At 35.9% G+C, this 14,336-nt stretch overlaps 4 protein-coding genes and 1 long non-coding RNA gene across 9 annotated transcripts in view; 1 reads left to right on the top strand and 4 right to left on the bottom strand.

Moving 5' to 3' along the window:
- Atpalpha (sodium/potassium-transporting ATPase subunit alpha) overlaps nt 1–2,964 on the bottom strand; it is a 70,243-nt gene extending 67,279 nt beyond the window's left edge. For all 3 annotated transcript variants that reach the window (XM_011052414.2, XM_011052415.2, XM_087414623.1), the window contains exon 1: nt 2,476–2,964. In XM_011052414.2, the coding sequence (XP_011050716.1) occupies nt 2,476–2,505 (30 nt within the window). In that variant the 5' untranslated portion in view covers nt 2,506–2,964. The remainder of the gene's footprint in view (nt 1–2,475) is intronic.
- A 173-nt stretch (nt 2,965–3,137) lies between these two features.
- LOC147907128 (uncharacterized) lies at nt 3,138–6,891 on the top strand. The gene is made up of 3 exons (XR_015547769.1): nt 3,138–3,276; nt 5,590–5,900; nt 6,457–6,891. It is a non-coding gene; the product is annotated as an uncharacterized LOC147907128 (long non-coding RNA).
- Nucleotides 4,582–5,921, bottom strand: LOC105143878 (Niemann-Pick type C-2c). Its single transcript, XM_011052420.2, has 3 exons — nt 5,835–5,921; nt 5,566–5,733; nt 4,582–5,038 (listed from the first exon to the last, which is right to left on the bottom strand). The coding sequence occupies exons 1-3, from the start codon at nt 5,851–5,853 to the stop codon at nt 4,770–4,772; spliced, it is 456 nt and encodes a 151-aa protein (XP_011050722.1). The 5' UTR covers nt 5,854–5,921; the 3' UTR covers nt 4,582–4,769.
- Nucleotides 6,892–6,935: 44 nt separating the features above from the next.
- On the bottom strand, nt 6,936–12,712 carry sro (SDR family oxidoreductase shroud). 2 transcript variants are annotated; one of them, XM_011052421.2, is made up of 7 exons: nt 12,577–12,712; nt 11,487–12,208; nt 10,777–11,129; nt 9,466–9,759; nt 9,066–9,371; nt 8,688–8,925; nt 6,936–7,210 (listed from the first exon to the last, which is right to left on the bottom strand). In XM_011052421.2, the coding sequence occupies exons 3-7, from the start codon at nt 10,934–10,936 to the stop codon at nt 7,093–7,095; spliced, it is 1,116 nt and encodes a 371-aa protein (XP_011050723.1). In that variant the 5' UTR covers nt 10,937–11,129; nt 11,487–12,208; nt 12,577–12,712; the 3' UTR covers nt 6,936–7,092. The 2 variants fall into 2 exon arrangements, with proteins under 2 accessions (XP_011050723.1, XP_011050725.1); XM_011052423.2 differs by having other exon boundaries at nt 10,777–10,990.
- Nucleotides 12,226–14,270, bottom strand: LOC105143880 (zinc finger protein-like 1 homolog). 2 transcript variants are annotated; one of them, XR_015547768.1, is made up of 4 exons: nt 13,868–14,270; nt 13,408–13,713; nt 12,577–13,311; nt 12,226–12,425 (listed from the first exon to the last, which is right to left on the bottom strand). XR_015547768.1 is itself a non-coding variant. In XM_011052424.2 (3 exons), exons 1-3 carry the CDS (start codon nt 13,967–13,969, stop codon nt 12,757–12,759), a joined length of 963 nt encoding a protein of 320 aa, XP_011050726.1. In that variant the 5' UTR covers nt 13,970–14,270; the 3' UTR covers nt 12,439–12,756. The 2 variants fall into 2 exon arrangements, 1 of the variants encoding a protein (XP_011050726.1); XM_011052424.2 differs by lacking the exon at nt 12,226–12,425 and having other exon boundaries at nt 12,439–13,311.
- Between the last annotated feature and the right edge of the window lie 66 nt (nt 14,271–14,336).

Below are 14,336 nucleotides of genomic sequence, written 5' to 3'. Positions count from 1 at the left end.
TAAAAAAGTGATTACTTGGTTTTTTTTTAACTATTAACTTTAATAATGAATGTTTTCTTGATAATAGAAATGAATTTTTCTTAAAATATACTTATTACAAATTTATAATAACAGAAGAACTCATCATGTACTCTCAAAACGAGAATTTCTTTCAAAATTTTATAAAAGAAGTGATTTTATATAATAAGCTAATCGAATTTGTTTTAATTTAATAACTTTCATTGAAGATTTTATATACATAAACTCTCTCTCCTAAAGATTTGGAATATATTTTGATGTTCGTAATGAATATATGACAGATTTGCGAATATATGAACTTTTGTAATACTTGTGTGTGTATAAAGCAAATAATTTATACTTAAATATAATATATTTTTCTGTGTGCAGTTAAACTTATTATATTAATTTTAGAAAGAGTTTATTGATTTCTTCCCATAATCATTCTTAAAGTAAATGGCGAATAATTTATAAAAGATATAGTTTTGCAAAAATGCTGAGCTAGTCACTTAAAGTAAAGGAGAGAGAAAATCTCATAAGTGTAGTTTAATTTCAAGTTTTCAAGAAATGGTTTGAATTTGCAATCGAACCCCTTTGATTGTACAATACCTCCTGCATGCTGAAACGTTCCAGACATATGATCGACAAGGAAAACTTAATATAAGAAGACTCGCATTTACTATGAATTTCTTTCCGAGTGACGCGCGTCCTCTCGCATATTTATTAATGCCATGTGCATTTTTGCTTAAAAGAGGGACAATATAATCGTCGCTCGCTTTCTCCTCCGTTCTCTATCGGACTCTATCGGATTTGGCTCATCTCCACGTGATTTTTACAAAAATAGTCGCGCGTATGTAAAACCGGCGATGGCATAACTCGACCAGATGACGTATCGCGACGCAGCTGCATGATTTCAGAATAAATAATTCAAAAGGCTTTATGAATTACACGTTTCGGACGACAAGCGAAGCTGCTTGCGCGTGGCTGTTTGCGATAACGACGAATAATGTCCATCCAACGAGGTGCAGATATCGATGTCGAAAAGGAAGAAGAAAGAGAGAGATATTTCCGTCGCTCACATAAATATCTCGGAGGAAATATTCTTGGCCTTTTATCGTGTGAGCGTTCATCGCGCCAATCGAGCGGTCAATCTATTTGAAGAAGCGCGATATTCTCTCCGATGGACGATAATCACGATAATACGATTAGAATATGCAGCGTACTACAAACTCTAATCGATACGAAAGAGATACTGTGCCTTATTCTTATTTTATAAATTTATTATCTATTTACGAATTTTCGATCGCTCATCGGATCTTTGCCAATGGAAAGATTTTGCCAACGTTTTACGTGCAACACGAAATCTTTTAGAAGTTATTAAATTTTATACACATATATATATATATTTTATCATTGGTTATATTCGCGCTAAATCAGTACTATCACTGACTCCTAATTATCTCATGAATCTATGTCTTACTTTACGAAATCTTTTCATTAATAAAAAATATAATTTTTTTTTTTTTAGAATAGCAAACTACGTACGTCATCCACCATAATCGTGCCATAATTTTCTCTCCTCGATAATGGCTGAGGCTACGTGAGTCACGCCTTTAGTGACACCTGCACTAGTATTTACATTTGCCAAGACATACTTAAAACGAATGAAAAAAATTAAACAGAATTAGTCCTCGCTTCAAGTTACGTCACGTTTTCCATTCAAGTTTTTCTCAAATTCTTGTCATTTTGTGTAACGTCCGTATAGCGTTTAATTTATGACCCCAATTAAACATACAGAAAAATACAACAGAAAAGTAAAACAATCGATACGCGCGTTGGAATCAAAGTTTTTTTTCTGACACATATAATTCAACATTAGAGTTGGAATGTGGAAATCTTCTTCGTCTCTGTTAATCAATTGCCAGGATTCAACTTCAGTCCATTTAAACACGTTTATATAACCTTTATCTTAATCGATTTGAAATGGAATAAGCGTGAAAGATGAGAGATGGAATCGCGCGAGACGCGGCGAGGTAGCCAAGCTAGTCAAGCAGACGGATTTATCGTGGCAGGGCGTGGTTACGCCGGACAACGCGACGTTCCTGCGTGGACAGCGCGAGCGAGACGAGCGAGACGAGCGACGCATGGCGCCGCGGCGCCGTGACGCGCGCGATAATTCGTGTCACGGCGCGAGGTGATCGACGTCGAATGGTCGAATGTCGATTCACTGCAGATTCAGTGCAAACAGAGCGAAAGGTGATGAAACACACCTTTGACGGAACCAAAAAGCGATAGCGAGAAGTTGGCCGCTGTGTTGACGGCCGTGCATTTGCATCTTCGCGACGCGGCAACGTTCAGGGCGTTCGGTGGAACATAAGACATATCGGCGGCGCGTTACTCGTTATCCCGAGGTCCGCTCGCGTATTCAGGCCGGCCTGGAGGGAGAGAAAAAAAGGAATATGAGGAAAGTGTACTGACCTCGATGTCTAGCTTCCCCTTGGACGCCATCTTGACAACAAGCCGGTGGCGCTCGGGCTTGACGTAGTAGTTGACGTTTACTCCGGCTATACCTGCTGCGCGCGTCGGGGCGCGTGTCACACGTCTGTCTCACCACCGTCGATGTCCTCGGCGGTCTTCTTCCGCAACACACACTGAGAGCACAAATCCCTCCGTCCGTAGCACACGCGCGAACTGATCGCGCGCGACTCGAGACTCGACTCGATTCGCGTTCGCGTCGCTAATCGCTACCCGTGCGGTCGACCGCCGAAACAGGCCGAAACGCGCCGCTTCACTCCGCTCCACTCCGCTCCACTCCGCTCCTCGCACGAGCTCCGCCGACACCACCGCGACCGTCGCGAACGTCCAACTCTCGTCTGTCTCGTCCCCGAGAAAGAGACAGAGCGACACCCTACCACTCGATGAAGGGGCGGCGGGAAGGGGAATCACTGGCACATCGTGACGTCACAGCGCGACGCGCTTTTTCACGTAACGGTCGTCGGTCAGTAATAACGACTAACGCGGAGTAACGCAATAAATTTTACGTTCTCACGAGGAGACAGCGTGATTGAAACGATCAACGAACGATAAACCGGCCGTCTCACGCCGCGTACCGCGCCACACCACGAAATCCCTTTCACTCGATACTCGATAAGTTTCACGCGACGTTTGATCTCCCGTCCCGCCGCTAATTTTCCCTCGCGTCCGCCATCTTGCCGTAACTGCCGCACCTATGACGTCGCGGACGTTGTCGTGGATGTGTCCGCGCAACGCGCAACATGTGTACGATATGTATTGTATTGTATTTTTCGCTCTTTCTCTTTCTCTTTTCTCTGCGAGAAAACTGCTTCCTTCTTTTTAACATCACCTCTCGCGAATAGACGTAGCGTGCGGCCGCGACCCACGCTTGTGACGTAATGTAAATAAATTCAAGCGCATGGAATAATATACATATAAATAATATATTAAAAAGAAAAGTTCTTGGACTCGTAAAAGTTTTAGTCTCTTCTCACAAAAAAACTACAGCTTGATGAGAGAGGTTTAATTATAATGCTACATTTAATATACATTGCTTTATATCCGCGGTATATGATTGATTGATGCCGGAATAATGGATCGATGCAAAATCATATAAAACCTTTTTATAAATCATTCCTAAAACGATACTCGAAACCATTTCTCATTTCAAGCGCTTTTCATAATATTAAATGGTTGCTTATAGAGATATTCGAACAATCCTATCGTCAATTTAATAATTTACGAAAGGAACAAGATTGAAGATATTCTACAAAGATATTACTATTATAAAAAACGTTAGTTATAACTCCTACAGCCGAAATATGCAGCAATATTATTTTGAAAGATTGCAATATTTCATAAAACATTGCTGCAATATTTAGAGAAATTGCATACATATTGCTATAACATTATGCAATATTTCAATAATTATTCTAGTTTTATTAATTGCTAACATATTATTGTGTGTTTGTGAGCATCATATTCCAAAACACATACGATAAAGTTATGATCAAAAAATATTCAGAGGCCTAGAAAGCACATTCAAGTTCACATCAAACTAAAATTCCTATCCAAGTGCCAAGTATCATCTCTATTCTTGTTGTTTATCGAATGTTAGATAAAGATGGCATCACCCGAGTGAGAATCCGAACATCCGAACACGCCACAAAAAAGATTTGGAATGTTTAGGAGACTCGCTAACTCGATTGTCCTTTTTATCCTGGATGTTTTCTCCTTAGGAGAAACGTATCCTTCTCGTGACAGGACCGCGTACTTATTTACTGAATTGTAATATGCAACAATGTATAGCAACATTTTCTACAGAATATTAAAATCGAATATTTTGCAATATTGTTGCAATATTTCCAATACAATATTAAAATTTCAATATTGCAACAATATTGCTGCAATATTTCGTGCTGGAGAGGAATTTTAATTATTATTTAAATTAATTATGAAACTTGTGATTAAAGTTTCGATTCTATTAAATAAAGTTGCACATATTGTCTGCCACGCGTTATTTTCGTATCATTTATTTCGAAAAAAAGTCAATAATAACGTTGACGAAAATTTGATACACAAATTTATTTAATTTTATTTAATTTATTACATTACTGATCTGTTACAATTGTTACAATTTGTTCAAAAATTTAACAATTCATGTCAAAGAATAAAGAATATTCGGGTAATACACTAATAGAAGAGTTAAATTGATTAAAGCTATTGATGTCGTGATATACGGGAGCCTTTTATTTTATTTATGGGTCAGTCACCTGGCCGTCTATCTTGAAGCATACTTGCGAGTTGTTGTTTTCGTCATTCAGGGAGAACTCGATGATCATTCGAAGAGACGGATAATTCTTAGATATCGGCATGAGGGCACTGTACGTTGCACTGTCGCCTTTGCTCAAAGGACATTTGCCATTCGTCAGAGACTCGCATGCATTCGGGTAAGGATACGGATAAGAAATCGTTACCCCCATGATTGTGACTTTCACGGAGACTGTCAGTTTTTCTGTATCAGCGACTGCAAGAGATATTACATAAAAAATTAAATGAGTTAACGATGAATGGCCAGTGAATCCTTGAGCAATTATTTTTCAAATAATCGAGCCATCGAGCATAGACGATATTTCAAAAAGGGTTCATTAAATTTTGTCAACGAGAAAGCTACGCTCTCGTCAAGTAACATCTATTGGAAGAAATATCACAAGCTGGCAGAAATATCACAACGAAACGCGTTACACAAAATAAACTTCGAAACATACGCAGCATCTAACGTAATTTGTTGACGGAAATTTAGCAATAGAATCGATTTCAATTTTGTTCAAAGCTGCATTCGACAAATTCTACTCGGCTTTCATGGTCAATGTTATACCATCAATACTGCCAATAATGTTACGTTTGCAAATACAAACTGTGAATAATCGTTCTAGACGAAAACGCAAGCTTAATGTTAATTAGCTATAATTTGTGCTCGGATCTGCACCGATCACCTGGATAATATTTAACTTGATTCTTTTTTTTTATATATACATACATAACGTTACTTACTGGCATTAAAATTCCAATGCGCAGTCAAATTAGTCCCTCTGTAAAAACCGCAAGGAGAACTATTGCATCCATTTACTATCAATGAATTGGGTGGAGGTCCATTGTCACACCGAGTGTACGGAGTGTCCTGCAGGGAAGCTGCGACGCAGATCGCAAGGATGATGCAGACTGCAACGTAAATAAAAAGTGTAAACGGTTAAAAAATGCGCTTCGAAGTAAACACTATGTAAATCGGAAAAGAAATAAAAGTTGCGCATGGCAAAATTTACCGGATGCAAAAGCTTTCATGTTGGCGTCTTCACTGGAGCAGTGACAATCGATGTGATTCTCAATTGGTAAAATAATCGCTTATTTATTAGCACGATAATATCTAATCGAACACCTGGCCGTCCTAAACACTGATAAGTTTTAATTCGAATGAAAAAAAACTCCAGACACTCGAGAGCTAACACCTGCACCGATGACATTGCAAATTTATAGGAATTATCAATCATAAAATTAATTCACTCAACAATCAGAGAGAATCTATCAACAATTAAATAAATTTATCAACAATTAAATAAATTTATCAACAATTAAATAAAGTAATCGTTGCTTTTGATAAATCCAATTTAGGAATTATGTTATCTGTTCGGATCAAAGAAATTCAAAAATTTTATTCCGTTAAACTTAACTTTATTTTGACCGACAATTACATTATTCTTCGAAATCGAATAACAAATGTTATTCGCGGATCGGCTGCCTCTTAATTTTGTCTATCAGTCTTCGTGATCTTTTTAGAATCTCAATGCTTCGTAATATTTCCCTCGCAATGACCTCGTTATTTAAAGTAACGGCCTATTGTTAATCGTTTAGCAAATTAGAATAATTGTATTTAATTTAATTACATAGTAAATATTTATTTAATATAACGGAGGCCAATACAACGGAGCGAAAAACAGTCTCCCCACTCCTTGTACAGAAAAAAACCTTAGAAGCTAAATGAAAAATGAAAAGAATCATCGTGATATTATTTTCGAGCGGACCGATCCACGAACGTCATATGTGTAACTATATGCATGTGTGTATTTCATGCGTTTATTCCCGCGTGCATGTATGTAATCGTATTTCCAAACAGCTGATTCCTATTGTTTCGTGCTATTATTTATAGCTTTCTCGCGAATTTTAATATTTCACTTGCTATTACAGCTGGATGGGCAGTAACAATGTAATCGCCACACCAACAGACAGCTGCATCAGCAGCACATGAATAAATAAAATAATATAAAAATGTCCCACTCGAGCCAATCTCATAGATTATTCGTTCGAAAAAATACTTCCAATCAAGATTGTAAAAGAGAGGAAAAAAGGAGAAGAATTATACAATAGTCTTCCATTTTATAATGTTGTAATGTCACATTCAACCACAATTTCTTAAATGAATACTTATATAATATAATATTCTTCTTTTGAATAAAAAAGAAATACAAAAGCTCATTAAACAAAGAAGAAAAATTCTAGTCAATATAGTGAGATAATAATGATAATTCATTTTTCATCTGCCTTCCATGGTGGTGAAACGACGAAACGTTGTACCAATCGGTCGCGCATAAACATCGGAGTTTTGAATAAAATACGATAAAAGAAATATCTCCATGACTCACATCTGAAAATAAGTATATAGTGATCGTTGTTTTAACATATATAATCAGCGCAACAACTGCGATATTTTTCGCTTGAATGAGCGATCTTTATAAATTGTATCATAAAAATTAAACGTAGATAATAATATATAATATAATATTATACTAGCCAACGAATTTACATACTGCTTGAACGAACATAATTGTTTACCATAGTTTTTTAGATATTGAACACGAATTTGTTTTGTAAATTTGGCTATTACATCACAATTTTGAGAAAAATGATATCAAAATGATTAAAGACGACGATTTTAAAGTCCTTTGTTTATATAATTAAAACATAAAAAAAAACATTTTATTTCGTTTTAATTCTGCGGAAAGTAATATTTGTGAAAAGTAAATGCTTTTGTATTTGTATGATATAATGTGATCATATGTATACTATAATAAATAAAAAATACAAAATTGATAAAATATAAATATTGCGGAAACGAAAACAAATTTTACTTAACTTTTGCAATTAACGAAACTTTTTGAAATTAACGAAACTTTTCTCGAATTTGTGACGTAATAATCAAATTTGGAAAACGGATTCGAGTTCAACAGGCAAAAATATATTAAATACAATTAAAATTATTCAAACAAATTTTTACCGCAGACTAATATAATATGTTTAAGCTTTGTGCCCACAATGCTAGAAATTGGTCTGAGATCTCGGATGAAGAAAGAATTGATTAATCGCAATGGTCATGTGATCAAATTGTTCAAATGTGATTTGTTAATTTTTTTCTCTGTTCAAGATCTCGGATCAATTTCAGCATCGTGGACATCGAGCTTTAAGTCCGATTTTTCATTATCATCTTTGATATTATCATAGATGAAGCCCATTAGATAAAACATCAAGTTAAGCCTAACTACAAGTTAACCAGATAATGAAAAACCAGTCCTTAGATGATTATCAATGTGATTGCGATGTCTCTCTTTCTCCCGCCCCCCCTCTTTCTTTCTTTACTTCGGTAAACTATTATTATCCACGTTATAATTGTTCATTAAGACGAGCATAGATTTCTATAATTTAGGATACTAGTAAAACAGGCGCGCGCTATGCACGCGTTATTTAGCGCATTTGACACTATTAAATTCTATATCGCACTAACTTCACTATACTACAATTTTTTTTTGTCAAAATCCATGCGCTTACTTTGTGACGTAAACAGTTATCAATGCAATGACAACCGTTCACGAAGTAAGCGCATAGAAAAAACCAATCAGCATCGGAAAAGAGGCAACTTGCAGCAATATTACTGCAGCATTGCTGCAACGTGTAATATTGCTACAATATTGCAGCAATATTGCTGCAACTTTTGTGCTATTGGAGATACTTCGAGAGATTCGAGACATTCGACTTTCGATATTAACATTTTTAAATAACTTTCAACTTTTTCAAATGAGAATAGAGTTGGATTTCAACTGCTGATCATATCGCTAGCAACAGTTTACCTGTAAATCGCTGAAGGATAGACATTGAGAAGTGCCTTGTCAAAGGTTTCATAGATTGTTGGATTTGATAACTTTACACTGTCTCGACTTTCCGTAAGATAGGGCATAGTAAAGTACTCTACGTATTGAGTAAAGTAATCGCCGTAAAATTGTTTCGCTTCCTCTGACATGTGTTGCCTCATTTCATCAAAGTGCAGCCGTTGCCGTTTCATGATATTGCTTTCTTCTACAAAGCCACCTATCGTCGTGAATAGAAAAAAAGAAAGAGGATCGTAATAAAAAAGAACAGCTCGAAAAACTAAATCAAACAAAATGCATTTAGCGTTAATAATATTTATTTTCTTAGTAAATAAATAAATTAGATAAAATTGCACTGACCTGGTATAAAGGAAACCACTTCGACTCCGTATTTGCGAACCTCTACTCGAAGAGAAGTGGTCCACGCGAGGAGGGCGGCCTTCGTAGCCCCGTAGATGCTTATACCTGGTAAGGACTCGTTGGCGCAATGGCTAGATATCGTGATAATTCTGCTGTGATTCTCCCGTAAAATCGGCATCAGCTCTCGCGTGATTCTCATCGTTCCCAACAGATTCACGTTTACCTGATACTCCGCGAGTTTCTGCGTCTGCCATTCGAATTCACCGAAAACCATCACCCCCGCGTTATTCACCAACGCGCGCAGTACTGCGGACAATGCGGCAAACAAATAAATTTGATAGATTATAAATTACTTGCATCCCTACGTACCTTTATCAATTGTTCATTTCGCATTACTCACCTAACTGCCGCTCCTCCAACAGTTCTTTAACTTTATGACGGAAATCCCGAACGGATTGTTCATCCGCGATATCGACTTGATGAACAATAACGCCTTTATTCTTTAATATTTCGACGGCGTTAGAATTAGGCACTGTTGGTATTTCGCGCACTCCGGCCAAAACCATCGCACCCTTGGCACGACAGTGCATCGCTAGACTGTAGCCCAAACCGGAATTACAACCGGTTATAACGATAAGATCCCGTGCATTTATTTTTCGCCGACGACTGAAGAAACAGTACAAAGTAGTACCACCTGAGAAAAGTAGGAACGAGAAATTTTCTTAGACGCTATCGCTAATTTGTCAATTCTTTTTTTATCCCAAGTTTAGTGATATATCCAAACTTTGCCTTATTGAAATCTCTCAAACTGGTATGCTATTCACGAATATTCTAACAAAAAAAATGGTCGAAACGTTAATGGTAACATTTTTAAATAGTGCATTTGTTTCATGTATGCACAATTAAGTAAAGGAGAAAATTTATATCGTTGTAATTACAAAGTTAAATACTTAACAAATTAAGTTAATTATGAGATCTTATCTAAAGTGCATCTCGCAAATTGCGGACTATTAATTCATTCACATTTAAAACTACTGTTATTTCGGCATAGTCTTATTCTTTTAAAATAAATTAAGTCTCTCTCTCTCTCTCTCTCTCTCTCTCTCTCTCTCTCTCTCTCTCTCTCTCTCTCTCTCTCTCTCTCTCTCTCTCTCTCTCTCTCTCTCTCTCTCTCTCTCTCTCTCTCTCTCTCTCTCTCTCTCTCTCTCTCTCTCTCTCTCTCTCTCTCTCTCTCTCTCTGCCGGCAACATGAATTTTAACTCTTCCAGCAATAAGAGCTCTTCTAGAAGCAGAGCTTTTTTTGTTTCAAATTATATAAAAATATCTAAAAAAATTCTGATGTACAAAGTCTTTAACAACGAGTCTCTATCATAATTATAGAAATCTAATTATATATTTTACTTATTTTTGACAGATTTAAATTTATTTACGCGAAAATTCACACACACTATCGAAAAATTGATGATCTTTTAAAATTGTCAGCGAAGGGGAGGAGGGGGGATTTCTAAAGGAGGATGTTTCTTAAAATCAAATATAATATCTAGAAAAAATATAATATCTAGAGGGGGGATTTCTAAAGGACAATAATGTTTCTTAAAAACAGATATAATATCTAGAAAAGATTTAAGACATCAAGGAATACATTTGATTTCGAATCAATCGAGTTAATGAACGGAAAAAATGAGCAAAGTAAGCAGATGAATCTTCTTACCTAGCAAAATCATCGAAAGCGTCACCGCCTTACGCGTATGTCCAGTATCCGCAAGATAGGCGATATTGCACGAAATTGTCGTTCCAATTTGTAATGCTATTGAATGTTTTCTCCACCACGCTGCCCATCCGCTACCATACACTTTTTCCATCGAATTCATGTTCAAATTATGTAAACACTCACTACAAATGCTTGTCGTCCGATATACAAGTAGCTTCTCAAACAATACAAAGTTTAAAATTATAAGACGTCTTTAAGTTGTCTTTTAGATATAAACAACGTCTTATGACGCGATTTCAGACACTTGTTGTCTGGATTATTAAACGATTTATGTACAAATCGATCTCTGACTGCTGTGGATTTAAATATCGTCAACCTTAGTAAAATAAAATATACAACTGAATAACAAAAATAAAAACTTATATAGCTTATTAGCGTCAATATTATTAAATTGTTTATCAATTTAATTTATGATATATTATTATCACAGTATGATTGCATTTTAAGACTGAAAATGATTCCGACGCGCAGATTGCAGAACTGAACACTGGTATAAATTTATATCAAAATATTATTTCTAAGATCCAATTCAAACTGATAAGATTTTCGTTATTCAGTTGTAAATAATATACATGCGTTTTTAAAGCGTAAATTTTGTTCACGATTATGCTGAATAAATATTCAAAATAATTGTGTATATTCATACGTACGATCGGTTCTTGTACTCGCCACGTCCGCTGAAACGAGGAGAATGATCCTGCACGATCGTTCTGGCTTGCCTAACCAGCCTCTCTACAACGTTAAGAAATGCGACCCGATCCACTCGACTCATGTAACGCCCGTCATCAAGTATTCCTGTTGATTTTCGATGCGGAATAAGCAATAAAGTATTCAGAATAAAATGCAATTTCCCAAGTTTGATCGCTTAAAAATATTTCAGTATCAAAATATTCAATTTCGACTTATTCGAATGTTACAATGTATCCCTCGTCATCAGAAGATCGATTAATTAATTATTTAACAAATTAATATTGTAATATGATCATGGAGACTTATTATTCAGTCGAACAGGCATGAACAAACGTATTAAACTTTTATATTTTTTATTTGGTACAACAAAAGATAACTTGAGTAAATCTTGTAACAAAATCCGCTTTAAGAAAAAATATTACACGCAGTTTGAAAAAAAACCAGAAGATGAATAATCCATGTTACGTGTAGATACGGTTGTAAGCATTTTAATATTTCATGAGTTAGTCGTTTATAAGGATTGGATAGTCTTCATTTGAATTTCATTATTCCACACTACACAAGAAAAAAGCATATCGTATATCTTTTTCTTTACGCTTGTAAAGTTTGGAAATATCAAACTTTGCTGCTTTCTTTCAAAGTCTCATCTTTGATAAAAAACATTCTTACATGAAGATATTGTCTGAAAAAAATTAATCATTTCACGTTGCAATAAAAAATCAATTACATAAAAAATAATTAATAGTTCATAAAATACAAAATATATATATAAGTGACAAACTAACGATTAAATAATGTCACATAAAAATTAGATAAAAGATTAAAATACGTTAAATACTGAATTATTATACAGATATAATATATCACATGCAAAGTTCCAAGTTCCTCGATCTTAGGATCTAAACATATGGATAAGAAAACAAGTTTTTAATATGACAGTTTTCTTACAATATTTTCATAGATTATAAATCGATAAGCCTTTACAGGTTTAAATGTACAATTTTGTGATGTGAGATATAATTTACATAAAAATTAACAAATATTACATACACTAGCTTATAGATATGTTCTACTGTCCCACAAAATTGCTTTTTCACAAATTCTAATTGCATTCCAGTTATGTATTTGCGATTGCCACGCCTCTTGCATTTCCCAAGATTGTTTCATCCATCCCTTGTAACAGATTGATAATTGTTGCATCACTGCTCGTAATGCACTACTCGTAATATATTAAATTACAGACTTCTCCCCAAATTTCAAATTAGGATTCGCTATTACATTGAAACTCGGATCACCATCGGTCGCCATTCTGCCGAGCCACGAAAAGAGCCAAATAATTCCAATGAAGGATAATATACCAATGACAACCCATATTGCATATCTTGTATATATAGATCCTGTAGTTTTTCGTCGTACTGGTGCTCTTGATATTAGTTTCCACCATCTTCGGAACCATTCTATGGCAGACTTGCGTTGGTATTTGTTTTCATCGTGATCAAAGGACATGTCCTTTGGATCATCGTAAGCTTCGCATACTTTTCTAGATGCCGGAGTGGATAATCCCAGAGACGAATCAATATTCACGACCGAATAAGGTGGACCAAGCTTCTGATTGTTTGCATGTACATTGCTGACAATGGAATTTGAATTTATAGTACTGCTTGTACGAGACACAGCCACTGTGGGCGACGATGGTATAGCAGCTGTGTGATTTTGGAATAAAGAGTTCTCCACAGTTATCGAAGAACGTTCCTGTTCTGGTTTTTGTTCTCTGTCTTCACTTAGCTGCAACAAAACAATGATTAATTGATAAAAGACAACAAATTTGATATTAATAGAAAACATTTGTAATAAGTAAAATAATATAGTTCTAATAAGTACCAATGGTAAACCAAGACCGGCCCGAGCCCAATTGACAGTGGCCAATTTCTCCCTCAATACATCTGCAACTGGAGATACCAGTTTTGCTTGTGGAAAGATACACACTCTACACGTGGGACAAGTGTATCCCGCTGGTGCAGTAGTTGCTGGCAAATCTCTGGCATATCGATCCAAGCATATCCAATGAAACATATGATAGCACGTTAATCTTATACAATCTCCATCGCTCAATTTGTCAGAACAAAGCGTACAAATTGGATTGTAATCATGATCATGGAGCCACAGTAAATACGACTGCACTATACACTGTAAAAATACAAAATCAGTAACATTAGACATGTGTATCACGCATGTTATGATGATGGTTATGATGAACCGTTTGATACTGCACAAAGGAACGAGCATCAAAGATATCTACATATTTTTTTTTATGTTAAAAATCCAATTGAGAAGAAAATACCTTCGGGTGTCCCGTGACCATGCAGTGTTCGCATACATTGACACGATGTTCAAAACAAAATTGATTCGTTACTCTTCTTTTCGGACACTTGCAGAGACCCATGTTCCAATGTCGTGCGACAACTAGGGAATCGAAACGACGTTGTTGGGACGCGGCCGGAGAGTCCGATTCAACGCAATACTGACTTTATATATTTTATTAAGCCTCGCTGCCCTCGCTATGTGACATATCGGAAACTCGTGACAATATCACTATTTTATTTGCACTGCCCACCATATTTTATCATCGGCCACGTCGTCTGACAATTCTCATCATTCTCATAGCCGGGCGAGATCGGAATTATCGGAAACAGCCAACAGACCAAATGTCTACCGTTTGTCCACCAATCGTAGCGATCGTCGTATCGTGTTATATTGGTTATAGAACTGGTTATGGAGAAATATCACATAATAAAAAAATAATATGATAT

The sequence above is a fragment of the Acromyrmex echinatior genome, chromosome 16, assembly GCF_024713525.1.
Source record: "Acromyrmex echinatior isolate Ae372 chromosome 16, ASM2471352v2, whole genome shotgun sequence".
Classification (NCBI taxonomy): Eukaryota; Metazoa; Arthropoda; class Insecta; order Hymenoptera; family Formicidae; genus Acromyrmex; species Acromyrmex echinatior.
This window is presented reverse-complemented; position numbering and strand designations above follow the sequence as displayed.